At 55.8% G+C, this 27541-nt stretch overlaps 3 protein-coding genes across 12 annotated transcripts in view; all 3 read right to left on the minus strand.

Moving 5' to 3' along the window:
- Positions 1–121: 121 nt before the first annotated feature.
- Positions 122–7000, minus strand: DMWD (DM1 locus, WD repeat containing). 2 transcript variants are annotated; one of them, XM_045891769.3, is made up of 5 exons: positions 6560–7000; positions 5088–5270; positions 1878–3167; positions 965–1039; positions 122–628 (listed from the first exon to the last, which is right to left on the minus strand). In XM_045891769.3, exons 1-5 carry the CDS (start codon positions 6998–7000, stop codon positions 581–583), a joined length of 2037 nt encoding a protein of 678 aa, XP_045747725.1. In that variant the 3' UTR covers positions 122–580. The 2 variants fall into 2 exon arrangements, with proteins under 2 accessions (XP_045747725.1, XP_045747727.1); XM_045891771.3 differs by lacking the exon at positions 965–1039.
- RSPH6A (radial spoke head 6 homolog A) lies at positions 5135–22053 on the minus strand. Of its 5 annotated transcripts, none has more exons than XM_045891780.3 (7): positions 21395–22053; positions 18231–18468; positions 14905–15669; positions 13622–13766; positions 12752–12869; positions 8787–9054; positions 5135–5270 (listed from the first exon to the last, which is right to left on the minus strand). In XM_045891780.3, exons 1-6 carry the CDS (start codon positions 22048–22050, stop codon positions 8817–8819), a joined length of 2160 nt encoding a protein of 719 aa, XP_045747736.1. In that variant the 5' UTR covers positions 22051–22053; the 3' UTR covers positions 5135–5270; positions 8787–8816. The 5 variants fall into 5 exon arrangements, with proteins under 5 accessions (XP_045747736.1, XP_064437700.1, XP_064437701.1 ...); XM_064581630.1 differs by lacking the exon at positions 5135–5270 and adding an exon at positions 6970–8545; XM_064581631.1 differs by lacking the exons at positions 5135–5270; positions 12752–12869 and having other exon boundaries at positions 8797–9054.
- Positions 22054–22453: 400 nt separating this feature from the next.
- Positions 22454–27541, minus strand: part of SYMPK (symplekin scaffold protein) — a 36102-nt gene continuing 31014 nt past the window's right edge. For 4 of the 5 annotated variants that reach the window (XM_045891777.3, XM_064581627.1, XM_064581629.1 and 1 more), the window contains 5 exons: positions 24693–24880; positions 23626–23802; positions 23368–23463; positions 22776–23105; positions 22454–22599 (listed from right to left, as the gene is read on the minus strand). In XM_045891777.3, coding sequence (XP_045747733.1) covers positions 22465–22599; positions 22776–23105; positions 23368–23463; positions 23626–23802; positions 24693–24880 — 926 coding nt within the window. In that variant the 3' untranslated portion in view covers positions 22454–22464. Of the gene's footprint in view, positions 22600–22775; positions 23106–23367; positions 23464–23625; positions 23861–24692; positions 24881–27541 lie in introns of those variants that run through there. The other variant, XR_010408271.1, reaches the window with a different exon arrangement.

Consider the following 27541-nt stretch of genomic DNA (forward strand, 5'->3'; position numbering starts at 1 on the left):
TGTTAGTAGCTGGGTTCTAGGACTGCTGCTAAAGCACGCGCTCCCTCCCTCCACACCTCCCGGAAGGGACCAGAGACGCTGTGAAAACAGGGAACTTTAGTATAAATAAGAGGTCCTGGGGGACAGGGAGGGCCCCGAGGGGCTTCCATAATTTAACACTCTTCAAAAGCACAAACAACAGCAAGGGCAGGGTAGGGGCCAGGGGAGGGGTGGGCCGCCCCAGCCCTGCCCACAAGAGGAGGGGCACACTGCAGAGCTTGTGGGCGGGGAGTCTCTCCCCCAGGAGTGACCAGTCACATGCTGGGGACAGGGATGAGGTGAACACTGATGTTTCAGAGGAAGGGGTCATTGTACTTGGCAGTGGGTGGGGACAAGGCTGAGGCCACATGGGCCACTACATCCCCCCGAGTGTCTGGGCCGGTCTAGGGGACCCTCTGACCCCCAAATTTGTGCAGGGCAAGGGACTGGAGCAGTCCATCCGTCATGGTTAGTCTTGTTAATACGTTGATCCGTGAGGTCAGCGGGAGGGTTATGGCTAGGAGGCGGGGAACACTGTGGGGGAACCCCGACATCCATGGCTTCACACCACTGTGCCGCTCGGGGAGTTGCCTGGTTGGGAGGAGATGCCCTGGGGAAGACGAGAGGGGAGACAGGAAGGTTAGAGACCGCCTGGGGCTCCCACCAGTCCCGTGGGGAGGGAGCCAGCCCGGAGTCCCTAAGGCGGCTGCCACCCTGGCCTTGCCCTTCAGTCCACCCCAGAGCCCCCCAGACAGAGGCCGCTGCTCTAGGTCGGGAACTCCCAGCTCCGCTAGCTTCCCTGGCCCCGCAGGCAGCACTCTTGGACAATAATTAGAGCACTTGGGTGGTCCTGAGCAGAGAATGGGGGTAGGGGTGGAGAGGATAGGGGGGAACTCGGGGCCCCGACTGGGGGGGTGAGGGGGAGAGAACTCAGGGACAAGCCTACCTCTACCACTGACTTGCTGGGTGACCTGGGCCAACTTCCTTCCCCTGTCTGGGCCTCGGCCTCCTCGTCTGTGAACTAGGGAGATAGAGGGGTCTCTTTCAGGACTCCCCAGACTCCCCAAATCCCAACGACCCTGCATCTGGGACTGTGTCATAGAGTTCTAAGGATTCAAGACCCTACAATTCTAAAACCACTCTTTGAGGGAACCAAGCCACGGGCCTCAGGCCTAGCAACCCAGGCACACAAGCCCAAACCCTGTGGAGCTGAGCCCTCTGAGACAAGAGCTCCAAAGATGGAAGGCGCCAGGCCTGTGCTCCCCCCTAATGGGGTCTTCCTGAAACCCCAGCGCTCCCCCAGGAGGTGGACACGTCCATCTACCACCCACCTTCAAGGCTCCCTAAGAGGTGACAGAGGTCAGCAAGGAGCGGTGACTTGCCCAAGGTCGCACAGGGAGCAGCCCCGGAACCCAAGCTGGGATTCCATGAGCTGGGGTTCCAGAGTCTGAGATCCAGGCCGGAAGGCAGGCCCACAGGCTCAGTGTTGCCCCCAGAATTTGACCCACATTATTCAAACAGTTTCACAATTCACAAATTGTATGTCCCGTAGAAACACAGACTTGGCTTCGAGTGACAAGTGATAAGGCCCGGCTGTGCTGGGCCCACTGGCCACCCTTCAGATAGCTGGCCACAGCCCTCACCACTCCTGGCTGTCTCTTCTACCCAACCCTCTCTCTGCTGCCACGGAGAGTTCTAGAAGCCTGGTACCCTAAGATCTGAGAAGTCTTGCTCTGGGATGCTAAGATTTCCCTGGCTTCCCCTCATCCCACAGGGCCAAAGGCTATGACTGTGACAAACCCTCCTCCCCACACCCGCCTCCTCCTGGGCCCTGGGTCGGCCGGCATGGGGCCACTCACCGCCTTGCCCGGCCGGGCCCAGGTACAGATGAGGCCCTCCTGGCAGGCGGTGATGATACAGTCCTCCAGGAAGAGGAGGACCGTGAGCCGCTCCTGGGCGATCTTCTTGCACACCAGGGGCTCGAGCAGGGGCACCTCGTGGATGCGCGGGCACAGCGCGGTGCCCAGCACCTTGGCTGGGTCCAGCCGGCTGCGGGGGGCGGGGCCGCTGGGCTTGTCCCCGCCGCCGCCGCCCCCGCCGCCCCCGCCCCGGCTGATGTTGCCGAGGCTGTGGTAGCGCTTGTGCTCTTTCTCTGACCCCCGGTCCCGCCGCTCCTGCAGCGTGAGCGTGGCAAAGCGGCCGATGCTGAACGGTGTGCCCGGCTCAGTCGTGGCGCCCGCGCCGCCCGCCTTGCCACTGCCTGCCGGGTGCGGAAGGCTGTTGGAGCGGGACAGTGAGCGGGGCAGGGGGCCGGGGCCGGGCTCGCCCCCGCGAGAGCTGCTGGCGGCGGGTGGCGTGGTGCCAGGCGTGCCGGGGAGGGTGCGGGTGCGGGCCAGGGGCGGGTGGGGGTACAGCACGTCTTCAGTGAGGTCCCACAGGCAGAACTGCGTGTCCTGGCCGGCCGAGCCGAAGCGGTAGGTGATGGGGCCGGCTTTGGGCAGCGGGGAGAGGGGGGCTCCCCCGCCCGAGCCTGTGCCCCCTGCCTCAGGCTCCTCCTCCTCTTCCTCCTCCTCCTCCTCCTCGCCGCTCCGCTCGCCGTCACCGCTGGCCGCTGCCGCCTCCTCGGCCCTCGTGGTGTAGGGGTCAAAGGCCACAGCGTTGACCCAGGACTTGTGGCCGTGACCTCGGGCCACCACACGGCCCTCGGTGAAGGACCACACGGTGACCAGGTCATCTTCGCCCCCCGTCACGACATAGCGCCCGTCAGGGCTCCAGCACACACACAGCAGGCCCCCAAAGTAGCTCTTCATGAGCCCCCGCAGGAGCATGGAGTCGAAGTGGAAGACGCGCAGGCAGCCGTCCTGGCTGACGCAGGCCAGGTGCCGGCCGTCGGGCGAGAAGGCAAACTCGTTGAGGGGCCCCTCGCCCACCGCCCACTTGGCCAGCGGGTTGCGGGGCGCCTTGCTCTTGGCCGCGTAGACGGCGAAGCCCTCGCCCTGCTTCAGCAGGCTGTACTGGGGCGGGGCCGAGGCGCACGGGTGGCTGACGTTGTACAGGTACAGGTGGCCGCTGGCGTGCGAGGCCAGGAACAGGCTCTCGGACTCAGGCAGCCACTTCAGATAGGTCACCTTGGTCTTGTCGATCAGCCGCTGCCGGGAGAGACGGCGGGGGTTGGGGAAGGCGGTCGGCTCCTAGCGACGTCCCCTCAGACCTCCTCGGAGAGCCCCCCCACCCCCGAGGGTAAGGGCTGGACCCCGGACCCCGGGCCACAGGAACGCAAAGGAAGAAGGGCGGCCTGTGAGGCAGCCACAGAGAGCTCCACGGAGCCTTGGTGTCCCCGTCTTTGGGAAGGGGGACAAGTCCTGCTTTTCAGAGAACTCTCATATGTCTAACCCTGTCCTCTGTCTTTACCGCGTCGGGCTTCAGGCAAGAGGTCGAGTCACAGAACATCAGCTCCCCCAGGGAAGGGATCCTTATCTGTGTGGTTCACCGGCCTAGCCCCAAGGCACAGACCTGCGCACGCAGGAGGCGCCCGGCCCACGAAGGACCGCCCCGTCCCGCCAGCTGCGCATGCGCCTCTGCTCCTTTCCCCCCAGCAGCTCACGTCCAACCCTTTGCTGATACCCCGAACCTGCACTCGTCTCCCCCATGAACCCCACGGCAGCCTTTCTCAAGCAGGGCTCCAGAGAGAACTGAGCCCTGAAGCTCCCGAGCTCCCGAGCACCCGACGTACACAATGAATCAACTTCCCCAGGCATCTAAGTTGCTTCTATTTCTTGGGAGAAGTTAAAAAAGAATCCCATCATCTCTGTGTTCTCTGGCTGAGACGAACCCTGGTCGAGAAAGGCTCTGAAAGCCAAAGTCTTTACCATGACCCTCCAGACCCTCCAGGGACCAGCGTCTCCCAGTTGTTTCTCAGGACCCATCTTCCACCCTCCCCTCAGGAACCGTTCTGGCCACAGAACCCTTCTGCTGTCCTGCTTCCAGGCTTTTGTCCTAGTTGTTCCCTTTCCTCAGAATGTCCTCCTCCCCTGGTAACTTTCTTGCCTCCTTCAGGTCTTTATTTCAATGTCACCCCCCTCAGTGAGGCCTTTCCTGACCCAGCCTACTTAATTTAAGCCTCACCAGGCACTCCACATCCCCCATCCCCCTTCCCTGCTGGATTCTTCTCTGTGGCGCTCACCACCTTCTGCCATACAGCATCCTTAACTTATTTGATAACTGTCTGCTCCCCGAGCTAGATGAAGGCTCCACAAAGGCAGGGCCCTCTGTTTTGCTCACTAATATGTGAAATCCCTGGTGCTTAGAACAACGCCTGGCACAGACCAAATGCTCAATAAATATTTTGTGAATGGATGAGCCGGTGCATTTTTAATCCATTCACTGTTGTTACCCTCACTCCCTTCTGCCATTCATACATTCTGTATATTTGGAACACCTCCTCTGAACAGAGAAAAAGCCAGAGGACAAGAGCAGCCCCCGCCCATGGATAATGTCGTTCCTTGGCATGTTCCTTTGGCACCAAGTCTAGCCAGGACTGAGCCATCTCCACATACGATTTCGTAATAATGGTCCCATGAGGCAGGGATGAGAATCCCATTTTTCAGAGAAGTAAAACTGAGGCTCAGGAGGGACAGTCACCTCCCCAAAACCATACAGTGAGTCAACGGTGCAGCAATGACTTGAATCCAATGCTCACGGGCCCAGAATTTGAAGATCAAGGGCTCTGGCTTCCAACAAGTCCCAACTAGAGACTAGCCTTGGTTGTCTTACGGGCACCACAACCCCTAACCCATGGAGGAAAACTCAAGGAGTAAAGTGTTCAGCACAGGGCTAACAGCCCAGAGGCCCCAAGCATGGCAGGTGCAGCTGTCATTATTAGCTGATGTCCCACTAGCTGCTGTCCGTGACCCCATGCCATATATCTGTCAGCCCATCCCCTCTCTCTCCTGTATCCTGCCCCTCTCAGGCCTCCACTGCTCCCCAGGCAGCTGCAGTCTCATGGCAACGCTGTGTGGGTGGTGAATGGGAGGGGGGAGCCGTTCTAGGCCCCGGGGGCCCATAATCACCTCTTCATTGAATAGCTTGCTGGTGTCCTTCTTGATGAGATCCAGGTACTGCACCTGGCCAGCTGAGAATCCCACCAGCAGGGAGATGGTCTCTGTGGCAGCAGTGAACTGGTTGAAGTCATGGCAGGTGGGCTGGGTGCCCTTATAGATCCGCTTGTCAATTGGCTTGTTGAGGTCAATGGACTTGAGCAGTGGGAGAAAAGGAGTTAAAAGCTTCTACCACTGAGAGGAAGGAAGAGGGTGTTGAGGTTGGGGGAAACCACTAAAGGAAGCAGGGTTAAATCCCTAAGGGAAGTGGGTAGGTGGATGAGTGAGTGGGCAACCACAGACAGGAAGGGGGACCCAAATCACAGACCCAGTAAAGGAAAAAACAGGAAGGTGCCCCCCCTCCACCCCACATGAGACCACAGTGCCTCCCCCCAAAGTTGACACCTCTAACTTTAGGGACACCCTTGCCCACAGTATAAAGGCTTGGGGTCCCCACAGTCCCTGAGCTCCAATTCCTTTCCAGTCCTGGCCCACAGACTCAACAACTCCCCCTGGATCTTGGCACCTCAATATTCCAAGCTCCCCAAAACGCAGAGTCACCCAAATCCCCAGGACTCTAACACCCAACATCCCAGGATTCTCTTTACTTTGGAGTCCCTAAATCTCAGGACCCCCATCACAGCTCATGGACGCATTAAACCTCAGGGTCCCCCACATTTTTGGTCCTTCACCACCTCTGGGCTCTCAGGATCTCCATCAGTTTTGGGAACCATCATAACCTCCAAGGGTCTCATCCCCTCTGGGACCTACATCTCTCTAGAAATAGCCATCACACCTGAGGATGTCCCCTTTGGGCTCTTATCACCTCCAGCTCCCCATCAGCTCAGAGATTCTCATTCCCTCCAGGAATGATCTCATTCCCTCATGAGATCCAGAACCCCAGTGTTCCTTAAGACTTCATATACCTGCAGGATCTCTATCACCTCTAAGTGCCTCATCAATTCCACAATCATCCTCACCTCTGGGCTCCCAAAGTCTCAAGATCCCCCCAGCCCCTCGCAACACCTCCGGATTTGCAACACCCCTGGGTTCTCCATCACTTTCAAGCCTGCATCACTTCAGGATTCTCCATCACAGGCAGATTCCCTATCACCCAGAACCACGGAGGGTCCCACAGCATCTCAGAATCTCTCCAAAATACCACTCCAGAACCCCCACGCGTAACTTGGGGATCCCGCATGACCTCAAGATTCTCCATCACCTCTACGATGGCCAGCACCCCGGAGGGCCTCCCCGGCTCCCCACCACCTTTTAGGATTCTGCATTACCTCTGGGTACCCTTCCCCCTGGGATGGCCGTCACATCGAGGATGCCCATCTCAGAACCCCACATCCATTCGGGGACCCTTCTATCACTTCTGGATCACCTCAGGGGGCCCTATCCTCTCTGCCAGCACCGAGGCCACCACGATGCAGGCCGCTCACCCGTTGGCTTCCGCTGCGGCAGCAGCCGGGGTAGAAATAGAGCTCGCGGCCCAGGTTGAAGCAGACGCGGTCTCCTCCGGCACCCAACCCCGCGGGCGTGGCGGGCGGTTCCCCGGCCCCGGCGCCGTCGGGCTCCCCGAGGCGAACGAGGCTGAGGCGCACGGCGGGCAGTGCGGGCCCTGGACCCGGGCCTGCGGGCGGCGGGGACGGAGCGGAGCCCGCGGCGCCGGGGCCGGAGGAGGAGGCAGGGCCGGGCGGGGGCTGCGGCGGCTGGGGCGGCGCCGGGGTCTGGGCGGAAGCCGGCCCCGACCTGCGAGCGGCGCCATCGCCAGGGAGCAGCTTGTAGAAGCCCTCGCGGGTGCGGAACTGCGACTTGATTTCCGCGCAGTCCCCCATGGCGGCGCCGGGGCCCGAGCCGCCCTCCGCGCCGCCCGCCGCCATCTTGGGCGCCCCCCCGCCCAGCCCGGGCCCCGCCGCTGCCGGACCGCCGCCCGCCACCGGGCCCCCTGCCGGAAGCCTTGGGCCCGCGCCGGAAGGGGTGGGGTGGTCACCCGGGCGACGCCTCTTCGATTGGCAACAGGATCGGGAGGCGGGATGAGCTCCGGCCGTCGCTCGGGTAACGGTTCTGGGGCTGGGGGCGGGGCGAAAGGTGGGCGTGGCCTTGTGTGCCCGCGACCGACGTGTGGTTGGCTGCGGGGCGCGGCCCAGGGGGAGATGGGCGGGGTCATGGAAAAGCACAAATCCCTAGCAACGGCGCCCTGGGAACCGTTTGCCTAGCAACGGAGGGACCCTCAAAAGAAGGCCTGGTTCATAACCTGGCCTTCCCATCACGTCACAGATGACCCCAGTGATTCCAGTGCCGCCTTAGACTTCCAACATACACCTTCCTAACCTCCAGTGTTTCCCACTGACGTCTTAAAATCCCTGACTGGCGACAGCATCTCCAGACCCTCCTCCCCGACCCTTGATGATCCCGCAGATCCCGCTGATCTCCAGCGTCTCCATAGAATTCCAAGGACTTCATCCGACCCACTACCGATTAACGTTAACCCTAAACATTTCCACATTTCCCACCAACCTCCAATATGTATCTCCATGACTTCACTATCTTCAACAACCTCACTTCGTCCTCCAACACCCTCCTCTGGTTCCAAAATTTCGTTGATCCCCACAATGCCCCTCGGTGTCCCAGTGATCCACTAGTAATCCAAAAGCGCTTGCTGATCCATGAGCCCCCGCTGATAGCCAGTGCCCTCACTTCCGCTGAAGCCACCCTGCCCCCATCACAGACCTTCTTAGACCCATTCTCAGTGGTCTCTCAGATTTCTCACCGGAATGTCCCAGAGGCATCTTACACTCGACAAGTCCTACAATGAAACTGACATCTTCCTCCAAATGCTGCTCCTCTCCTGTGTCCCCATCTTAGAGCTCGCACTGCCATCCCCCCCCAGTCACTCAGGCTGCAGACCTCAGGGTCTCCCTAGATCTGCATGGTCTCCCTTCACACCCTGCTTCCAGTTCCCACGTTTTTTGCATTCTGTCATGTGAAGTCCTCTTTTCCAGTCCCTCTCTCTGCATAGCGCTGGTCCAAAGTCCTCCTCTCTTGCTCGGGCCCTCTCAGCATCAGCTTTGTCTCTGCTCCCCTGGACCCTACTGCTCTCGTGGCAAAGTAAAGCCCTGAGTGCTCTGCTCCTGCCAGTCTCTCTTTCCAGCCTCATCTCTCACCACTCACTCCTCACACCATGTCCCTAACACGGGGTTTCAGGAAACTACCTCAACACAACGCTCTCTTGCCTTTGGGTCTTTGCACTCCTCTGCTTGGAATGCTCTTCCCCACTCTGTTCTTGACCCTTTAAGAGTCAGTTCAGGAGCTCTGTCCGTCCTCTGGGCTCCCCCATCTGGGTTGTCACTGTCTGTCTCTCCTGTAGAGTGTGAGCCCCGGGAAAGCAGAGCTGGGCTGACAGAAGGCACTTCAATAGTTGTTTGCTGAAGGAATAAATGACACAGATAGGAGAGACTATGCCGGCCAATGTCTGTTCCCAGCAGAACCCAACAGCCCTGACTTGGAGGCCGTGTCAACAATCGAATGAGGAGCTAGGCCATGATGCCGTGGGGAAATTTTATTTAGAGCAGTTACCTTCTTCTTCTACCCCTGCCCTCCAGGCAAACCAACTGTGAACAAAACAACCCATCCCTCACTATGCATGAGGGAAAAGCTGCTATCTACCTGCTTGGGAGAGGGGGCTAGGGGGCCCCTTCAGTCCTCCAGGTCCTCATCCTCATCTTCCTCCTCATCTTCCTCCTCTTCCTCCGAGGCTGCCAGGGCCTGCTCCTGGGCTGCCTTGAGGGCCTGCTCCTCCTCCACCGTGGGGTCAGTCATTTCCATGACATCTGGGCTGCTGGGGTACTCGTGCTGAATGGGGGCTGGCAGGGGTGGGTTGAAGTTCTCAGGACTGTACTTGTGGCCCCAGCCAATGTAGATGTTCTCAAACTTCCTGGAAAGGCGGAGAGATACTGGGAAATCCTCCCCGAAGGCTCCAGCCTGGGTTTTCACTGAAGGTGGGACCCAGCTTGGGCCCAGCACGACTGCAGAGTGGGAGTGGTGGGTGTTGGGGTGATATGTGCCCAGGGGGTTTCTCTGCGTGTTCTTCAGTCGTTATGGGGCATCTGTCTCCTAAGTGCCAGGCGTGTCTAGAGCTGCAACAGCACGTGGAACCACTGAGCACTTGACACGTGGCCAGTGAGTGTGACCAAACAGCTGAGTTTCTAATTGTATTTGATTTTCTAATTTCACCTGCAATTTCTTCTTCAGCCCCTTGGTTATTTAGGAGTGTGGTAATTTCTACATATCTGTGAAATTCTCCCAAATTCCTTCTGGTTTTTTTTATTATTATTATTATTTCTAATTTCTTTTTTTTTTAAGGTTTTATTTATTAATTTATTTGTCAGAGAAAGAGAGAGCACAAGCAGGGGGAGCGGCAGGCAGAGGGAGAAGCAGGCTCCCCACAGGGGGCCTGAAATAGGACTTGATCCCAGGACCCTGGGATCATAACCTGAGCCAAAGACAGATGCTTAACCAACTGAGCCATGCAGGCATCCCTGATCTCTAATTTCATTCCAGTATGGCCAGAGAACATATTTTATACCATCAATATCTGGGTACATTTATTGAGACTTGTTTCATGGCCTAGCATATGGTCTGGTTCTGGAGGCTGTTCCATGCACACTTGAGGAGAATGTGTGTTCTGCTGTTGTCTGAATGGATTTTATTTCATTGTAATGAATTTAAATTTAAGCAATAAAACTGATACTCAGTTCGGTTACTAGAAAATGTCTAAGCATGTCTGGGACAACTGGGGTCCATGAATCTACTTTCTCAACTGTAAATGTTGTGAAATCTGAGTACAGGTCAAGTACTTCTGATGACAAGGTAGCTTCCACATGGAATGTGTGCTTTAAGTGTCAACTTCACACCAGATTCTGAAGAACATGGTATGAAAATAAAAGAATGTAAAATAGCTTGTTAATTTTTACATTATTGCTTTCATATTGCAATGATAACATTTAGGATATTTAGGGTGAAGTAAAATATATTATTAAAATGAATTTTGCCTGTTTTTACTCTTGGACATGGCCATTACTAGAAAATTAAAAAAAAAAAATAAAAAGTTAAATAAAGTTTAAAAAAAGTTTAAAAAAAGTTTAAAATGACACAGGTGGCTTGTATTTTATTTGTGTTGGACAGCGTCTAGATGTGGGGACCCAGCAGTGAACCCCTTAAGCAAGAATCCCTGTGGTGATGCCTACATTCTAGAAGGAGGACACTGATAATAAACAAGAATGTAACTGGTTGGAGCCAAGCCCTGTCAGTCCACCTGTTCCCAGAATTTTAACTAGAGGAGGAAATGGGAGCAAAGGAGGGGGACTGGGAGACAAGGAGAGAGGCAGAGAGGAGTGGGGGTGAGGGAGAGAGATGGATGGAGAATTTGCCATGGGGACTCTGTGGCTTTGCCCTTTATCACAGCCTTGCTGTTCCTAGGACAATTGTTTTCCACCAGGTCTTCCTTGGAGCCTTCGAATATATTGCCTCCTTGGAAGCCTCGCCCGGGAGGTTGAGCTTGCTGGGAAGACAGACTCTCAGGCCCCAACCCCACTCCCGTGCCACCAGAACCTGCCCTTCAACCAGATCCCTGGGGTCGTGTGCACTCATGGTCTAGGTAGGAGGCTCTGGTCTAGAATGTCCTCTACCTGCTTTTCCACGTTACTTCTCTCTTTCCCCAAATATTTCACGTCAAGTTTGCTCTCCCCAGGGATCCTACTTTGATCCCCTTACGACGAGACTTTGGAGCTGTAATTGGTCCCTGCACTGTCTGTCCCTAGTGGTACTTAGTTTGTAACAGGGTATTTATTTGGCTGGGGGGCGGGGTGCTATACCATTAACCTCTGTGCTTCCTCTGCCTGCTCTCAGGGGCAGGAGCCACATCGCCTTTTCAATAAAGGGCCTGGGACCTAGCATACAGCTGGCAAAGAAAAAAAATGGAAAAAACATGGATGATTGGAGGGATGGACGATTGAGTGGTGGATGGATGGATGAGCGGAGCTCCAAATTTGGATCTTTTGCTTTCAGAAAGATGTTGGCAGGGCACCTGGCTGGCTCAGTTGAGGAGCGTGTGACTTCCGGTTATGAGTTTGAGCCCTGTGTTGGGTGTTGAGATCACTTAAAAATAAAATCTTGGGGCGCCTGGGTGGCTCAGTCACTGGGCGTCTGCCTTTGGCTCAGGTCATGGTCGCAGGGCCCTGGGATCGAGCTGCACATCGGGCTCCCTGCTCAGCGGGAAGCCCGCTTCTCCCTCTCTCACTCCCCCTGCTTGTGTTCCCTCTCTCTGTCAAAAAAAAAAAAACAAACTTAGGGTCACCTGGGTGGCTCAGTCAGTTAAGCGTCTGCCTCCAGCTCAGGTCATGATCCCAGAGTCCTGGGATCGAGCCCCGCATCGGGCTCCCTGCTCCACAGGGAGTCTGTTTCTCCCTCTCCTCCTGCCCCTGTTCCTGCTCTCTCCCTTTCTCTCTCTGTCATGCTCAAGCTCTCTCTCTCTAATAAATAAATAAAATCTTTTAAAAAAGAGTCTTAAAAAAAAAAAAAGAAAAGAAAGATGTTGGCAAATTAGAGTGTGGCCAGAGGAAGGGGGTTGGCAAAAGCAAGCAAGTGAGACTCTTCTGTTTCTGGAGGGGAAAAAAATTGCCAAGAATGTAGTTAAGGGGGGCGCCTGGGTGGCTCAGTCATTAAGCGTCTGCCTTCGGCTCAGGTCATGATCCTAGGGTCCTGGGATCGAGTCCCGGATCGGGCTCCCTGCTCCGCGGGAAGCCTGCTTCTCCCTCTCCCACTCCCCCTGCTTGTGTTCCCTTTCTCGCTGTGTCTCTCTCTGTCAAATAAATAAAAAATCTTAAAAAACAAAAGAATGTAGTTAAGGTATCAAGATTACATGAAATCTCATCACGGGATCCAACACAGTATATAGGTTTATCATGGAGATGGAAAGGAAAAATCTATGAAAACTTATCATGCCATCTAGTGGACAGAGTGGTAGAGGAGGGCACTCCGTAAGTGGCTAAGCAGAAAGGCTGGGATGCGCCTGGTGGGAGAGACTAAGGGACTCTCAGTGTGCAGTGAGTGTGTAGTGAGCATCTCAGTGAATGTGTAGCTGTGGGTGGGAAGATGCAGGAGTGACTTCAGCCTGCAGATCTTTTGGAGCAACTGGTGGGGGATCCTGATGGGGAAGACTTCTGCCCTGTAGCGAGAACTGTCCAGGGGCCCTGCGGAAGGAGTTACATCCCCCAGACACAAGGCTCTGCCCCTGTCAGGGTCACCTCAAGGTGGACTCCTCAGTCCTGTCTGGCTCTGTGACCCATATAGACGAGAGGCCTGGGCCAGGAGGCCAGAGATCCAAGTTGAATCCTGCATATGCTGTGTGACCCTGAGTCAGTTCCTTCCCCTCTCTGATCCTCCATTCTTTTATCTGAGGGGCTCACGCTCTTTGTCCGGGATTTCTCATTTTAGCCCTAGTCCTGGAACTGAGTGTGGAGGTCAGCCCTAGCGGCTTCCAGAAGGGGGTCCTTCCGATCTCCATCCTGCCCCCTGCCCTCAGCACTGAAGAAGTTGTAGGGGCTTTCTCTGTTGGAAGGGACTAGACCTACTTGCCACTGGCGTAGGCATAGGCCCCTGGCCAAAGATTGGAACGCACGACGGCCACGGAGTACTGCGGGCAGAGGCTGCAGGACAGGCGGGCTGTCCACGGTGACATGTGCATGATTTCTGCAGGGAAGTGGAGAGCACCAGGGAAGTCAGAGCTCCCCGCAGCCCTGCACAGCCCCCTGGAGGGGAGACAGAAAGAGGGGAGAGAGCAAAGGGGGAGGACAGGAAGGGGCATGAAGGGAACTGTGGCTGGCTCCAGATCACTTTCTTGCTGTGTGGCCCCAGGAAGCCACCGCATCTGTCTGAGCCTCAGTGACCACACCCAAGAAGTGGGTATCCTTATCACACCTGCCTTGCAGGAGCTGCTGTGGGCTCCCTTCCAGGTGGTCATTGGTTTGGACCAGGGTGCAGAGCTCACGGGTCAGGCCCTGGGCTCCTGGAAATCTGGGTTCAAATTTGGGCTCTGTCCACTCACCCACTCTCACCCTCTCCTTTCCCCTTCCTCCAGGTGCCTGAGGCTCTGACCTCAGGACATTCCTATCCAGGCTTCCAAAAATCCAGCTCAGGTCCTGCCTCCTTTGTGGAAAGGCTTAACTCTCTCTCTCTCCCCAAACCCACATGGGACTCGAAAGATCATACCCCCCATAAGTCGGGACATTGCCAGGTGCCTGACACAGCTCACAAGATGGACGTGTCCCCATAACCCCACGAGGGAGGTGCTGTCACCAGGCCCATGGAATAGAGGAGAGAACAACTGAGGCTCAGAGAGATGCCCCCCCACAGTCTTGCTGTCCCTCCCACTTTCTCCCCAGGCCCCACCTGCTCCAGTGGGCTGGTGTGTGTGAGGTTAAGAGGGTGAAGAGGATGGTTACCTGCATCTTCTGAGAGCGGGGTCAGCAGCGGGGGCCCGACCTCCTGCTCCACCTCCTCTATCCCCTCATCTGCTTTCTCTTCCTCCTCCCCCAGCTCCTCTTCCTCTTCCATCTTCTGCAAAGGGTTCACCCAAGTGCAGCGGCCCTGGGGGTGGGGGGATGGTCAGTCGGCACGCCTGGTGGACAGAGCCTGGCCTGCACTCTGGGAGGAGGTGAAGGGCCAGGAAGGACACTGGGCACTGGCCGTATCCTCAGGGAGCCAGGGATGGGCCAGAGGACAGGGTTAGTCACACAGGTCAGGGAAGGGAGGGCGGCTCAGAGAGCTGTAGTGGTGAGGTGGAGACTCCTGCCACCCCCTAGCTGTGTGGCTCCCATCTGTGCATTCATTCATTCATTCATCTTATACTTAATGAGCGCCTACTATATACAGGTAGGTGCTGGGGATAAATCCTTGAGAAAAGAGGCCCCCCCAAATCTCTGCCCTGTGGAGCTGACATTCAGCAGCCCATATGATCCTCTGTTTGCTCATCTATGGAATGGGGGTGTCATGTGGTCTCTCTCATTGGACTGCTGTTGTGTTCCACGAGGCACTGGAGGGCTGATACGTATTTGTTGAATGAATGAACCAAAGCACGCAGCATAGAGCCGACTTCAGTTGCCTCAACTATGAAACGGGAATGACAGTTGTAACGATCTCAAAAGGAGTTATTTGGATTCAATAACGTTGCCAGGGTCAATAAAAGTTTGTTGAATGAATGAACGAATGAATGAATGAGTACAAAGTTCCTAGCATACAGCAGGTGTTAACTTGAATGAGTGAATGAATGAATATAAAGCCCAACACATCGGGCATTCAAGAAAGGCAGGTCCTCAGTCTCTTATCCACAATTCCCAAACCTGAAAAGCTGTGAAAACCAAAAGTTGCTTTTTTGTGCCCGACCTGAACTAATGAGAGGTTATTCAGTTTTGCAACAGAAATAAAGTCTTGGAGGATGGCTGCAGCCCCAGCCCCCTGGCTTGAGGTGCTGCATGATATCTGGTATGTGCGCTCTGTCACCTTTTTAAAATCTGAAAAACGCAGGCCACCGGGATGCATCTGGCCCTGGAAGGTTTCTGTCAGGGGCACCAGCAGCCGACATCGGCCCAGTGAATGAAACAACGGAGGAGTGCACATTAGTGAGCACCCCATCTGGCAGAGAGCAGTGCGCCAAAGCCCCCTGGTTCTGTCACAGCGGGGGTGGGGGGTGTGCGGGGACGGGGAGGCTGGAGTCCCCGGACCTCACCTGAGGCAGGATGTGCTGCGTATGATGCACCCAGTTGGCCATCGAGTCCACCAGCTCGAGCACCGGGATGCCCTCAAAGTCGGGGTTCTCCTCGTAGGAGTCGCGCCCTGCACCGCCCTCCTCCTCCTCATCACCCTCCTCTTCGCCGAACTGGTAGAAGCCAAGCGGGCTGATGTGCGTGGCGGCCGAGATGCGGGCGATCTGGGCCCGCAGGTAATTGGCTTCGTTGCCCGGGAAGGGCGGGAAGCTGATGACCGGCGCGTCCAGGTAGCCCGTAAAGAACTTCTTGATCTTGCGGGCCTGCACGATCTGGATGGGCGTGACGTGCGGCAGCCGTGTCCACGGCCGGCCCGGCTCGTTGCACACGAAATACAGGTACTTGTTGGTGCCCGAGCGGCTCTCCTCCTTGGGGATGACGGGTGGTGGCTTCCACGTGGGCTTGGGGATAACGTCGGTGACCTTCTCCTCGTCCTCCTCGCCTTCCTCCTCAGCGTGTGTGTCCAGACCCTCGCCGCCCTCCATCATCTCCTCCACCTCCTCCTCCTCCCCTTCCTCCTCGCCCTCCCGGAACTCCACCTCAGCCACCAGGTAGCTGCGGCTCAGCCCCAGGATCTTGCCCCAGAAGCGGCAGGTGTGGATGGGCTGTTGCTCCACCAGCTGCTTCAGGGCCATGAAGATGCGGAAACTCTCGTCTGAGCTCAGGCCCACGCCAGCCTGTTCGAAGTAGAAGGCCGTCTCCATGATGTTGGGTACTGCTGTCTCAGCCTGCAGAGGGTGGGGTGGAGGGCAGAGGGAAGAAGGCTGAAGCCCTGCTCCCAAGCCTGACTCTTCTAAAATCCAGAGACGTGAACTACTCTGTAACCCAGCTGCTCATGAGACCACTGCTGATCAGTGAGATGTAGGGGCAAGTCCTTGGGGAGGATGTCCCTTATAGGAAAAGAAAAGGCAAAACAACAACAACAACAACAACAACAACAAACCACTAGGAGAAAATCCGTTGCTCCTTCATCCTTCCCTCTTCTTTCTGCCTGGAATGGGGTGTGAGATCTGGAGGCACAGCAGCTATTTTGGGACCATGAGGCAATGCACGGGAAACAAAGTCCCATACCCTAATGATGGTAGAGCTAAAAGATAGAAACTGCCTGTCCCCAGTGGCATCACTGAGCTGCCTTGCCGCCCCAGCCTTCTTGTTCTATGGGATAAAGAGGCCACTTTTAGTCATGGTTTCTGTTGCTTGCAGCCAAATGCACCCCTAACAGATACCCCAAATCATATAGCAAATTAAGGGAAGAGGTAGGTCTTTAAAAAAAAAAAAAGGTATTATTTATTTATTTTGAGAGAGAGAGAGAACAAGCGGCGGGAGGGGCAGAGGGAGAGGGAGAGGGAGAGAGAGAAATGCAAGCAGATTCCACGCTGAGCGCACCCCAAGTTAGTCTGGAATTATAAATGCAAGAATAATCGGCCTCTGTTATGAAACAGAGGCCCAGTGCCGGGGAGCCTTATGCTATCAAATAGCCAAACCTGCTATGCAGCGGCTGTACACAGCAGGCAGGAGAGTTCTAAAGCAGAAAGCCAGCCACAGAGCGAACGTGAAGAATAGAGAACCCACAAACAGGTCGAGTCCATATAGGTGTAAATAATTCATAGAGATGGCATTTCAAAGGAGGGCGTAAGGAAAGCATGCATTTTTCCACAAATGCTGCTGGGGACTAGAAAAAGGGAAATGAGAGCCCCATCTCCTGTCAGAAAAATAAATACAAAAAGCTGAATCACGGATTTCTTTAAGTCTCCTCCTAGAGACATGCACAGGCCACAAACGCCCACAATTTTGCCCGTTTGCTGACCTCCCATTAAGAATCCCAGCTCCAGGGGCGCCTGGGTGGCTCAGTCCTTAAGCTCTGCCTTCCCATCGGGTCGTGGTCCCGGGGTCCTGGGATCGAGCCCCCACATCGGGCTCCCTACGGGGAGCCTGCTTCTCCCTCTCCCACTCCCCCTGCTTGTGTTCCCTCTCTCTCTGTCAAAAACAAAAACAAAAACAAAAACAAAAACAAAAACAAAAACAAAAACCCCAGCTCCAAGTACTTAAGGGGGTGGGGCCTTCAGGGACCAGGCGTCTGGAGGGGCGGAGCCTCCCCGCAGACTGATTTCCAAGGGGGCGGAGCCTCAGGTGCAGCGGTGTTCTAAGGGGCGGGGCCTCTAGGAGCAAAGCGTTCTAAGGAGGCGGGGCCTTCGGGGACTTGAGTTAGATGTGGGTAAGACCTGGGGGTAGGGAAGGAAGGGTGCAGTTCTAAGTGGGTAGGGCCTCCTGAGGAGAAACTGGATCTGAAATTCAAAACCCTATTCCCGGGTAGAACTTCGTGCCCAAGACTTGGGATTTCCACCTGCGCTTTGCTCACCCAAGGGTTCATTCTTTTGTCTGATTGTCCTTCTCCCATTCTCTCACCATCCCACCCCGCTATCGCCAGAATCCTGGAGTCTCAGAAGCATAGATAGAAGTGAGCACAGAGCAAAAGCGTCTGCAGATAGGTCAAAGGTTGTATATAGCACAGGCTTTGGAGATCATGGCCCTACTTTCTTAGTCCAGTCCCTGGTACTTCCCACCTTCCTGCCCTCCGAGCCTGCGTCTTTCCTCTATAAATAGGAATAAGTAGCACTCGACTTGCAGGGTTGTTTTAGGGATGAAACGAGAGCTCTCCAAGCTCTTAGCAGGGGCCTAGGAGGTGTCAGAATGATCATAAAGAGTCCTCAACAAATGTTTCTTGGACGAGTGAAAGAACACTTTACCTGAATTTTCCGCCGTCGTCCAATTCTGGAAACAATTGTGGAATTAAATATTCTAAGGATAGTGAAATGTTAAGGGGCCAAGAGTGAAAGAGTTCTTAGAGGGTCTCAACTTAATAAAAGGGGAGACTGAGTCCGGGAATTAGTGGGCACTTCAGCGTGGAGAGACTCCAGGAGGCAATGGGCTTCACAGAGAACGTCTGCAAAGCAGAATTATTTTCGGGAGGAAGGAGTCAAGGATGGTAAGAGGGACCAGTCTCCACCTCCACAGGAGTTCTGCTTTCTTAAAAGGCAGAGCCCACTAGCCCTTCTTCTGCTTCAAACATTCAGGGCGTTCCAGGCGCCTCAGGAGAAAGCCCAAGCCCCTTGGCCGGGCATTCAAAGCCCTCTGTGACCTGGTCCTGGCCCCCTCTGCCCGGTGCGCACACGAAACTGAAATCGTTTGTGTTTCTGGGTCACACCGTGCGTTCCCTCACTTCGGGGCAGAAGCACAGGCGGTGCCGATTGCCGGCCCCGCCTCGCGCCCCTCCCACCGGCTCACTCACCACCTCCTCCTCCATCTCCTGCTCGCCCTCGCCTGCGGCGCCGCTCCGAAGGAATAGCGCCTTCTGCCTGTCCGCCGTCTCATAGGTGGGCTCCATCTCAGGGTCGTCCCGCATGGTGTCCAGCCTGGGGTGGAACCACTCCCATTGTGTGGTGCGGTTCAGCGACTCCAGGATGGGCAAAGGGTCCTCGGGCCGCTGGTTCAGGATCTTGGTCAGCAGGTTCACCAGGTGCTCATACCTGCCTCCCGCGGGAGGGAGTGGGAGGTGGGAGACATCACTCGCTCAGCTCAGTGAGCTCACTGTTGTGTGCCCGGCCCTGTACCTGGCGCTGGGCACCCCGTAGGGAAGAGAAAATGTCCCTGCCCTGGTGGAGCGCACATTATGATGATGGAGACAGACATCAACCAAATAGGCAAAAATATATAGTGTGTCTTTCTATGAACACAAAGCAGGGAATGGGGACTGGGAATGCCAGGGATAGGAGATGGCTTCCGATTTTAAATAGGGAGGCCAGGGAAGGTCACACCAAGGGGCACATTTAAGCTGAGATCTGAATGACGTGAGGCAAACCATACAGATATTGGGGGTGTTTCAGTCAGAGGGAACAACTGGTGGGTAGGCTCTGAGACATTTCATGAGTCTAACAGAATGTTAACAAAGCTCAAGGAAACTAGGAGACAGGAACATTCCATGCCAATCTTAGAAATAGATTAGCAGGATTAGATTAGAGGATGCCTGCTTAGAAATATAGATGCTGCAGGGGCGCCTGGGTGGCTCAGCCAGTTAAGCATCTGCCTTCAGCCTAGGTCATGATCCCAGGGTCTTGGGTTCAAGCCCCATGTCAGGCTCCCTGCTGAACAGGGAGCCTGCTTCTCCCTCTCCCTCTGCTGCTCCCCCTGCTTGTGCTCTCTCTCTGGCTCTCCCTCAAATAAATAAATAAAAATCTTAAAAATATATATAGATGCTGAAATTCTAAGCTAAATATTAGCAAATGGCACCCAGCAAAAAGTTACTCTCAAAAAGATGACACACCATGATTAAACTGGGCTAATAACAGGACTGGGCTTGACATTAGAAAAATAGAAAAAATATAACTCATGTTAATATGTTAAAAAATATATATGTAAGTTGGGGCCCAGGGTGGCTCAGTCAGTTAAGTGTCTGACTCATGATTTCAGCCCAGGTCATGATCTCAAGGGTCATGAGATCGAGCCCTGCATCAGCGGGGAGTCTGGGATTCTCTCCCTTAACCCCCCCACCCCCACTTGTGCATGCTCTCTAAAATAAATAAATCTTAAATAAATATATATATGTATATATACATATATATGTAAGATAATCTCAACCAGTGCAAAGAAATTTTTGATAACATTCAACAGCCATTTATGACTTAAAAAAAACCACAACAACAACAACCCCAGCAAACTAGGAATAGAAGGTAAATTTTTATAATCATATAAAGGGGATCCACAAGTAACCTACAGCATACATGATGGTGAAAGACTGAAAATTTTTCCCTATGAGACTGGTAACGAGGATGCCTGCTTTCACAGCTTGTATTTAACACTGCACTGGAGGTCCCAGCCAATGCAATCTGACATGAAAAAGAAAGGAAAGGTAAAAAGGATTGGAAAGGAAGGAGGGAAACTGCCATGGTGTGCAGGTGATGTGATTGGGAATGATGTGCAGAGGCCTTGAGCTGAGGGTGCACCTGGCATGTTGGAGGAACACTGAAGAAGTCAGAGTGGCTGGGGTGGAAGAGGGGAGAGGGGTTGTGGGGAGAGAGGAGGCAGGGTGATGACAGTGTTGTAATGGCTTCTTTGCAACTAAGCCTGGGACTATGCTGGGCACTTGGGAGCAGTGCTGGATTCTCAACCACAATCACACATCTGAGGAACAATGATGATCCCTACTCTCCAGATGAGGAAACGGAGGCTTAGAAGAGTTGAGGGCATGAGGTCACACAGTGGTTGCACAGCTAGGATTTGAAACCAGATTGGTCTAATTTCAAAGCCATTTGGTGGCAGTCTGGGGTGTGCTGGAGAGCCATCACTGAATTGGGAAGGGTAAGGAGAGTTCAGACTTTGGTCTCGGTTTTTCAATAGCCTTGAAGTTCCTGAGGGTGGGAAGAGCTAGAGGTGAATTTTGACTAGACTCTAGGATCCTGGATCAGGAGCTGACTAGAGATGAAGTTTGGAGAGCCAGTAGGGGCTGAACTGCTGTTGTGAGAAGCATGAACTGACTCCTGAGGGCACTGGGGAGCCATGGCAAGCTCTGCACATGGGAGGGATAGGGTTAGTTTTGTACTTTAACAAGATCTGTTACTTCTCCAGCCTTGTCTCCTCCTGCTCCCCCTTTCACCCTTGGTTCCAGTCATATCAGCCTCCTTGCTGTTCCTCAGACACAGCAAGCCTTAAAGCCTTTAAACGTGCTGTGTCCTATACCTGAACCACTGTTCCTCCAGTTATCTCCAAGGTGCTCTCCCTCATCTCCTTCAGGTCCCTAATCAAATGTTACCTCCTCTGAGGCTTTCCTTCACCTCATGCTATTTAACATGTACTCCCTAACCTCACTTACCCTGCTTTACTTTTTCCACTTTAGCTCTTATCATCACCTATCACTTGTTATCTTGTCCATTCTCCCAATTAGAATGTAAATTTCACTAAGATGTAATGGAGACTGAGAAGTGTATTGACTACAGCTAACCAGCCTTGGCAAGTGCCTTCCCCAGGCAGAAAAGTTTAGTGGAGAATGGGGCCTCAGGAGCCAAATCACACGCATCTGCCACATCCTAGCTGTTATCATCTTGGATTCGGGACCTAATTTCTCTGTCTCAGTTTCATCCTCTGTAAAACAGGGACAGTAGGTGTGCTAATCTCAGCTGTGAGAACTAGATGTTAACGTGTGAATGGTGGCATGACGTTTGGAAACTAAATATTAGCTATTATTAGTTTCATCCCCTGACTCCTAGACTGAGTCAGATGCCCCTGGAGCAGGCACTGATTACCCACGAGGGATGATCCCGTCTGACAGAAGAGACCCCAGAGCCTGAGGCAGTCTTGGCTGGATGGGGCCTTTCCCTGCCTGGGTCCCATCCCTTCCCCTCCCCTCCCCTCCCCTCCCCTCCCCTCCCCTCCCCTCCCCACTCATGAGCCCCATCTCACAGGCTGAGGCTGCAACTGACGCTGGTCTGCAGCAGGTAGGCCTTGGCATTCTGTACGGCCAGCTCCCGAGGCTCTGGCTCAGGCACCTCCATATTGAAGGGCATGAAGCCCAGCTCGGAGGGCGAGTACTGGAGGGCGGGGTCATCCCTCATGTAGGGCCCATGCGGGGCACCCTGGTTGAACTGTAGGTCTTCTCCCTGGTACATGTTGAACTGGCCCAAGAAGTTGGGCTGGGTCTCCAGGTAGGCAGAGTCCAGTTGCTGGAAGAGGCTGCCCTGGCCCTGCTGTAGTTGCTGCAGCATTAGGCTGGCGTTTCGGGCGGCCTGGATCCCGCCTTCTTCCAGATAAGGTTGGGGCTGAAAGCCCATATTCAGGGACGGGTACTCTACACCACCCAACTGGGCTTCCTCAGCCTGGAACACCTCCTGTTGGGTCAGGGGGGGCCCTGATGACCAGTCCTGGAGGTTGGTCTGGCTCGCCAGGATCCCTTGACCGCTCTGCGGGACCCGGCCGTCAAAGGCTATCGGCGGCACCTCCTCGGAGATGGTGGGCGGGGGCTGACTGAGTTCCCGACTGCGCCGCTGGGAGACCTGGGAACTCCTCCGACTTGAGGGCTGCTGGGGACGGGGCTCAGGGTCGGGCGGTGGGTCCCCCATAGTTCAAAGGAGGTCGCAGACTTCCAGGAGGAAGGCTTGCAGACAGGCAGGCCAGACCTGTCGCCCGCCTGCCAGCACACGCCCTGTAGCCTCTACGCCAGCCGCGCCCGTTTCTAAGGAGGGAGGGGGCGGGCCGTTACCAGGGGAGGGCGCGCGCGGACGCCGGGGCCGAGGAGCTGGTCTCTGCGCAGGCGCGGCCCCACGACCGAGGGCCTGCCAGTCTTCCAGCCAGCACCTGGGGGCGTTCACTCCACACCGTGCAGTCGCACAGCGGACACGCAGGGAGAGACGAGAGACTGCATCCACGCCCCAGACTCGCGATCTTTTTAATTTTAAAGGCAAAGCCCCGCCGGCTAGGCCCCGCCCCGCCCTTCCCGAGCTCCCTGCCCCACTCCCCTTCCCCACCAAGCCCCGTCAGCTGTTCCCCTTGCTCTCGGGTTCCCCGGATTCCTCGGCGGCGGGGCTGGGGGTCTTCATGGTGTCTTCTCCGGCAGGGGTGAGGGTCTGGGGACTGCGCTCCTCCTTTGAGGTCAACCCGCCCGCTGCCTCCTGGTGACAGGAGAAGGGGGAGCGGGTCAAGGATAGCTTAGCGTGGCCCTAACTCCACGCTTCCTTCGGGCTGTACCCTCCCCGCCTCCGCCCGACCCTGGGCACTTGGCATATACCCTTCACCCGGGGGCCCTGACTGTTTTCTTCCTTTGCTGCTTGGAGGTTGTCATCCCTACCTTAGGTAGGGGCCCCTCAAGACTAGAGTCCAGGAGTGCGGCCTCGGTCAGCCCCGAGTCGTCATCCATGCTGATGAAGATGGCCGGGGTCTCACACTCAGGCCCCTCCTCCCGGAAATCTATGGTTTCTTCGGGCTGGGGAGGGCCTGGCCGGGTGGAGGAAGAGGACGACGACGAGGGGGCTCCCACTCCTCCTGGCTTCAGCTTCTGTTCCTCCTCTAGCTGACGCTTTAAGGCTTTCTCCTGGGCCAGCCGCAGGCCGATGAGGTCCTGAGGGGGCCGGGGGGCTGGGGCTGGGGCCGGGGCCAGGGCCAAGGGCTCCAGGTCGTCCTGGGGGTGGGGAAAGGCACACAGAAACTCAGAGCGGGGGTATGGGGGCCAGGTCATAGGCTGCTGTCAGAGGATGGTGACAAAGAGCCAGAAAGCACCCTGGGGGAGACAGCAGGGTGGGCAAAGGGAGTTCATAAGGGGCAACTGTTCCCCCACCTCCCATCCCTTTCAGCAGGAGCCTCCACCAGACAGGTGGCTGAGGTGGGGAGGAGGACAGGGTGGGCCTTGCTGGCTTGGGGGTTGGGGAGCTGTGGGCCCTCACCTCTTCCAGGGGCCCGGCAGGTACTTCCTTGGCCTCTGGCTCCTGCTTGCCACTGGCCTCCAGGATGGTCATGATGGAGTTGGGGATGTGTGCTTGCTAGGGGAAGAGCAGATTGGGGGCTCTATGGAGTGCCCAGACCCAAGACCCCTAGTGGACGCCTCTGAGCTTCTGCAGCAGTGCAGGGCTCCCCTCTGCCCACCCCCATCCAGTCCTCCAGGGCTGAACCCATGGGGCCACCCATCCCACACCCTGGGGTACCTGGTGGGGGGTGAAGGATCGGACGTGGGCCAGCAGGGGCTCCCGGAGCTCTGGGCACTTGTCAAAGACGGCACCCAGCTGCTGGGGTGGCAACTGCAGGATGACCTGGAAACTCTGGGGCTTGGTGCGTTGACAGCACTTGATGAAGCCCTCCCACACCTTGGGATACTTCCACACCTGGACGGGGCAGGGAGGGAGCGGTCCTGAGGGGGTGCACAGGAAGCCACCCCAGAAACTGAAAGAAATTCAAACCTTACCAAGATGGGGCCCAAATCCCTACCATCCAACAGAGTCCTCTGGGCTACCCACAGTCCTGACCTCCAGCCCTCCAGAGGACTTTCTCTTCCTGATCCCAAGCAGCTGAGGCATGAGGGCAGCCCAGGGAAAGGGGAGAAGAAAACGGAACACCCTTTCACGTGAGCAGTCTCCACTCACTCTTGCGGCAGCCTCAAGGGGTGACTCAGCCCTGCTAAACAGACGAGACCTGGGAAGGTGCGGGGGCTCATCCGCGGTCAGGTGGGTGCCATGGGGCAGAACTGAGGTTTGAACCCAGGGCTGTCTGAATCTGCATCGCACCTCTAAGCCGGATGTTGCAAAGTGGCAACCTGTGGGCTGAATCCAGTCTGAGCGCTTGAGAATTTTTTTTCTAATTTCATCACGGTATTTTTAGAAACCCAGATTTCTAGCTTCTCTTGAGAAATGGGCCCATCTTTCAGCTCTAGTATGCATCCTGGCTGGGTGCAGAGGTGGCGGCAAGGGGCACTAGGCCTCTCCTGGGACGCCCACCCGGTGAAGCCTACCACCACCTGTTCCTGCCCTCACGCATCACACTGCCATCTGGAGCCCTGGAGCCGAGTCAGTGACCCCTGTTGGGCTGTACTGTCTTGGCCCCGGGCAGGGCAAGGGGCTGGCCGGTCTCCTAGAGTGTGCTCTCCTCCTCCTGGCTCCCTCTGCAGGGTGGGAGGCAAGCAGGCTGGAAAAGCCCGGGGTCCTGCCTCCCCTCTATCTTCAGTGTGTCCTGCCGCAGCCCACTGCCTGCAGGACTGGGGCGGCCGGGGGCGGGTTACCTGCTTCATGATGAGGCGGGACAGGATGTTCATGACGAAACCCCCCAAGCGGGGGTACATGGTCAGAGACTGGATGACGGTCCTCATGAGCAGCATGGGCAGGGGGCTCTGCTCCATCAGCTGCTGCATCACCACGGCCAGCACCTCCGATGTGTACACGTTCCGCTCCGCAAAGCACAGGTTGGTGGCTGCGAGGAGGCGGAGAGTGGGCCTGTCCTCTTTGCCCAGCTCCCCTGGGAAGGTGGGAGCCCCACCACCCTTAGAGAGCCTCAGCCCCATTAATGTGCCCACGTGAGTGGAGACCTGGCCCTCATTCCTGAAGCTCTGGACGAGAGAGACTTCCCCACCCAGCAGGTCCCTGAGGGGATACTGTGGCCTGGGGTGTTGGTCGAAGGGAAAAGACATGTCCAGTTGCTGGAAGCCCCACGGTGGGCAGACCTTGGCCCTTTTTCTTTGGGGGCAACCCACGGAAAGGCCGAGGCAGGAGAGACAGGTTGCCAATGCCTGGGGGCCCATGCTGGCTTGCCCTTCCCACCCCTACCAGAGAGGGAAGGCAGTTTTGACTTCCGTAAGACCCCCTGTAGGAGACCAGAGATGCCCTCCACCAGCAGGCTGGTCAAGGGGCTGCCCACTCCCAATCCTGACCAGAGCATAAGGATTTGTGCTGGTGCTGGAGGGATACCAGATGTGGACGCATGTGGGAGGCACAGCACACAAAATAACAAGGGAGGAAGGAGCAAGAGGAGGAAGCCTGGGCAGATGAAGCGCTCCCCAGCTCAACACCCAGTGCCAGGAAGGGCCCAGGGAGGGCCAGCACAATAGGGGCATCCACGAAGGCAGGCAGGCCAGGGCAGGCCTTGGGGTCTGTTCCCTCAGGAATGGGTAGTGGTACCCCAAAATCAGTGGGATCGGCGGTGCTCCAATCCATTGTGTAATGGGGAGACCCCAGGTACTGCCTCTGAACCCCTTCTTCCCCAAACACCACTTGCCATGTGAGTCTGTCAACCAGGAAGTCTTTATTGAGCCAAAAGAGAGGCCCCCAATCCTTGAGAGGCTAATGGAGAACAGGTGTGGGTGCCTATAAGGAATGAGGGGGGCTCCTATAAGGAACAGGGGAAGGATGGAGGCATTGCAGGAACACAGGCAGGAAGGAGACTAGAGCGGGTTAGGGCAGGTATCTAGGCCAAAGGAGCAGAGGAGAGTGTAGAAGGTAAGGACAGTGTAGAAGCCAGAGTGAACCTACCAGAAACCAAGAAAGCTCCTCCTCCTCCTCCCTTCCAGTTAGTGGCTGGCTCCTGCCTGCTCTGCCTAAAAGGGTCCACAACCAACCCCCCTTTCCCCGCCCCACCCAAGTCTCCCCCTGGGCCTTCCACCCAGCCCTCTAATCCACCCTCCATAGCAGGCTAAGGAGGGGTCCTTTCGAAAGCTCAGCCTGACCCCATACACCTCCCAGGGGCCCTCAAGGTATCAAGTCCAATCTACTGTGGCCTAGGAGACCCTGTGTGGGTGGGGCCCAGGCATGGTATTCTTAATGCTTTTAATCTGACCTCTCCTGACCAGGCCCCTTCCCCTAAACCTCAAGATCTAGTCAGCCTCACCTCTGCAGTTCCAGAACCAGGCCATGCCAGCACATCTCTTGGCCTCTGCAAATATTCTTCCTTTCTCTGGGATCAGTGTCTCCCCTGCTACCTCACCCCTACTCATCTCCCTGTGGTTTCAGCTCAGGTGTCCTCTTGGGGCTCCCCTGTCCCAGCTCTGCTCACTGTGGGCTCTTATCATCTGGGGATGGACCGTGAGCCCCAGAGGGCAGGACCAGGGCTATCTCCATCGCTGCTGGGTCCCTAGCACTGCCTGGCACAGGGCTGAGCAGAGGCGCTCACTGAGTTTTCTTTAATTGCTGCACCAGACCACTGGGGCAGGTCCCATTATAGAAAAGCTCACCAGAGAGAGGGTGGCTTTTAAAGGAGTGAATGCCACGAATGAATGCTTATACTATCAGGCATGGGGGATCCAACGGTGCAGAAAACGGGACTGGATTTTGGATCCAGAGCTTATAGTTGAATGGGGTTCCTAGTGCAACCAGGAAAACCACTGGGGCCCAAACAGAGAAACGTACTCTGGGAACTGGCTAGCTTGGGTGCTGGGGCCAAACAGCAGGTAGGGAGAGCGGCTGGAAGGCTGCTAGGCGCTCAGCAGCATGGAGGCTGTGTGTAGACCTGGGCTTGTAGAAAGAAACAGGTGGGCTTCTAAAGGCCAGGCCTTGATGACGTCTCCAGGAACCTGGCCGCTGGCCACCTGAGTGACCTGTGGCAAGGCTCTTTTTCTTCCTGGGACTTAATCTGGGTCTGTGGATGGACTTAGTGGGATGGTGGGGTCTGTGAATCCCCTCAAATTGTGCGCAAGACTGTGTGAGCCTGTCATCCTCGGGAATGGGCCCACAGCTTCCCTGACATCATCAAAGGGGCTACAGCCTGTAAAAGGGCCACTTCTGGGGGCGCCTGGCTGGCTCAGTCGGAGGAGCATGTGACTCTTGATCTCGGGGTCATGAGTTCGAGCCCTATGCTGGATGTAGAGATTGCTTAAATAAATAAACAAACAAATGTAAAAAAATAAAAAATAAAAAGGTCACTTCTGGATGCTCAGCTTCGAGACGCTTTTCACTTTACTGTTCTTTCACTAGAGGCCTTAGTCCCTCCTCCGTTGTAGTGTGAGTTTTAGACTTCCACAAGCTCCTCTCTCGACCTAAAAGATTCTGAGAGAACTTGCTGAGGAAGGCCAGGAAGTTAGTCATCACGGGAGGAGCTATTTTAGGCTAGACAAGCAGCTAAGTGGTGGTGGTTGGGGGGACC

This window comes from Mirounga angustirostris, unplaced genomic scaffold, assembly GCF_029215605.1.
Source record: "Mirounga angustirostris isolate CCGP_5_RB_7025 unplaced genomic scaffold, mMirAng1.0.hap1 SCAF_16, whole genome shotgun sequence".
NCBI lineage: Eukaryota > Metazoa > Chordata > Mammalia > Carnivora > Phocidae > Mirounga > Mirounga angustirostris.

Excerpts from the sequence above, each read along its gene's own strand:
- DMWD (XM_045891769.3), bottom strand. The coding sequence starts at position 7,000 with ATGGCGGCGGGCGGCGCGGAGGGCGGCTCGGGCCCCGGCGCCGCCATG. Across the intron at positions 5,271-6,559 it reads GCCGCAGCGGAAGCCAACGG|TCCATTGACCTCAACAAGCC; the intron begins GTGAGCGGCCTG and ends CCACTGCTCAAG. Across the intron at positions 1,040-1,877 it reads GGGCCCGGCCGGGCAAGGCG|TTCACAGACGAGGAGGCCGA; the intron begins GTGAGTGGCCCC and ends CTATCTCCCTAG.
- RSPH6A (XM_045891780.3), bottom strand. The coding sequence starts at position 22,050 with ATGGGGGACCCACCGCCCGACCCTGAGCCCCGTCCCCAGCAGCCCTCA. Across the intron at positions 18,469-21,394 it reads GTCAGTTGCAGCCTCAGCCT|GTATGAGCACCTGGTGAACC; the intron begins GTGAGATGGGGC and ends CGCGGGAGGCAG. Across the intron at positions 13,767-14,904 it reads CGCAGCACATCCTGCCTCAG|GGCCGCTGCACTTGGGTGAA; the intron begins GTGAGGTCCGGG and ends CCCCACCCCCAG.